At 31.2% G+C, this 2034-nt stretch overlaps 1 protein-coding gene across 1 annotated transcript; it reads left to right on the top strand.

Annotated features, from left to right (window-relative positions):
• Nucleotides 1-437: 437 nt before the first annotated feature.
• On the top strand, nt 438-1770 carry LOC101256688 (protein ELF4-LIKE 3). The gene is made up of 2 exons (XM_004243673.5): nt 438-707; nt 1205-1770. The coding sequence occupies exon 2, from the start codon at nt 1252-1254 to the stop codon at nt 1579-1581; it is 330 nt and encodes a 109-aa protein (XP_004243721.1). The 5' UTR covers nt 438-707; nt 1205-1251; the 3' UTR covers nt 1582-1770.
• The last annotated feature ends 264 nt before the right edge of the window (nt 1771-2034 follow it).

Genomic DNA, 2034 nt, shown 5'->3' with positions numbered 1-2034 from the left:
TTTTTTTCCACAATAACTCATCATTTTCCAGCAACAATTTCTTCAAATAGAGGATAAAAATGAATACCTCAAGAGAGAAATTTGATAAGAACAATCAAATTTTGTTCTAGTTAAACATTTCTACGAGCGAAAAATAAACATGATTCTACGAACAGAGATAAACCATTGAAAATTAGATCTAAACTTTCATATATAAGGGTAAAATTCTCAAATTTAAACTAACTTATATTTATTTTAAATAGGTTTAAAGAATGGTTACAATAAAATAAAAATAAGGGAGATAAACATAATATCGTAAATTACGTGAGAGAAGAATGTTATAAAGCAAAACCTAGAGGGTAATCTCTAAAATTATCCCTATAATATAATATGAAAGTAAATTATAATTTGATACGATAATGGGGTATTTAGGTACCAATCTACCCCCCCTATTCCTTGCCAAATAGGTTGAAAACAAAAACATAAGAAAAAAGAGAGAAAAAAAAACAAGTAGGGGGCAGAGGGAGAGAGGGGTGGGGGTGTATTAAATTGAGACAGAGAAAAGGAAGAAGAAGATATAAACGAGGGTGCGTTGTAGTGTGACTGTCAAATCTACATATTCTCTCTCTCTCTTTTGGGAGATTCGATTCAATCGCCGATCATTTCGGCTTTTCCAATCTATGTCTACTGCCTCTCATCTCCATCTATAATGTTCTCGTTTTTTCAAGGTACCTTTTCAAACTTCCATCACAAATTTACTACTTTTCTTAAATCTTCATATTTATAAATTTTTATTTTTATTTTTATTTTAGTATAGTTGTTTCGCTAGTTATGTGTTTAAAAAAAATTGTTTCTTTTTTTTTTTAATGGGAATTTATGTTTCTGCAGGAGTTGTCTATGTTGGAATTCTGTGTTTATGATAATGCAAAATTTAAAAAAAAAATGAAAATTACGTATAGAGATATGAGAGTTATGAGTGGTCATTTCTGGGTCAGGAGATTTCCTCTTTTGAAACTGTAAGCTTAGGGCATTTAGCTGTGAGTAGGCACTAAAAAGGTTCCCTTTTATGGAAATGGGATCTGCTTTTTCAACATTTCTCATCATACCTTAAATAATACTAGTATAAAATTAACAATAATTGCTCAGAAATCATCATATCAGTTTTCAGATATTGTCTCTTATGTTTGCTCTCACCCTTCCCTTTTTCTGTTCTTATTGTTTGCAGGTCCTGTTTGAATTGAAAAAAGGAGAATTGTGTTTAGCAACAAAATAATGGAAGGAGATACATTTTCAGTGTTAGGTAATAATGGTACACAAATAGATGGTAAGGTATTTCAAACATTTCAAAAGAGCTTTGTACAAGTGCAGAACCTATTGGATCAGAATAGATTGTTAATCAATGAGATAAATCAGAATCATGAGTCAAAGATCCCTGATAACTTGAGCAGAAATGTTGGTTTAATCAGAGAGTTAAACAATAATATCAGAAGGGTTGTTGACCTTTATGCAGATCTTTCATGTTCATTTACAAAATCCGTAGATGCTTCATCTGAAGGGGATTCTACTGGAAAAGCTACACATAAGAGGAACAAACCTCTTTAGAAGGACCAAAAAATCCCCAAGATAAATTAATGGTTAGATATTAGTATAACTTTTTTGGTTTCTTCTAGTAGTTGGTTGTACTTTGTTTAGTATCTTACTCAGAAATAATGACCACTTCAAGAAATCTATTTTCTTTGTTAATGTGCCCTGCAGATCTAATTGAATCAAAAATATCATCTTGCTGCTAAATTCTTGATTTTGTTTTGATTCATGTTAACCTTAGAAAAGCCTAATGGCATTGGTGTTTTCACATGCTTTGTCCATCATTCTAAAGTTTTCTCCATCCAAATAAAAAATCTCGAGTTTGAGTCCGTGAAATAGTGGGAGACACTCTATCTCCCAAGAATCAAAGCTCACATCAATTTTTTTTTTTTTTTGGTTTAGGAAAAGTTAGTATTGGTGATTTGTATGTGTTGAAGCAGAATGGTACTTTGATTGATACATACATTTCTG

Source organism: Solanum lycopersicum, chromosome 7, assembly GCF_036512215.1.
Source record: "Solanum lycopersicum chromosome 7, SLM_r2.1".
Taxonomy (NCBI): domain Eukaryota; kingdom Viridiplantae; phylum Streptophyta; class Magnoliopsida; order Solanales; family Solanaceae; genus Solanum; species Solanum lycopersicum.
Note: the sequence above shows the minus strand (reverse complement) of the source record. Positions and strands in the feature narration are given on the sequence as shown.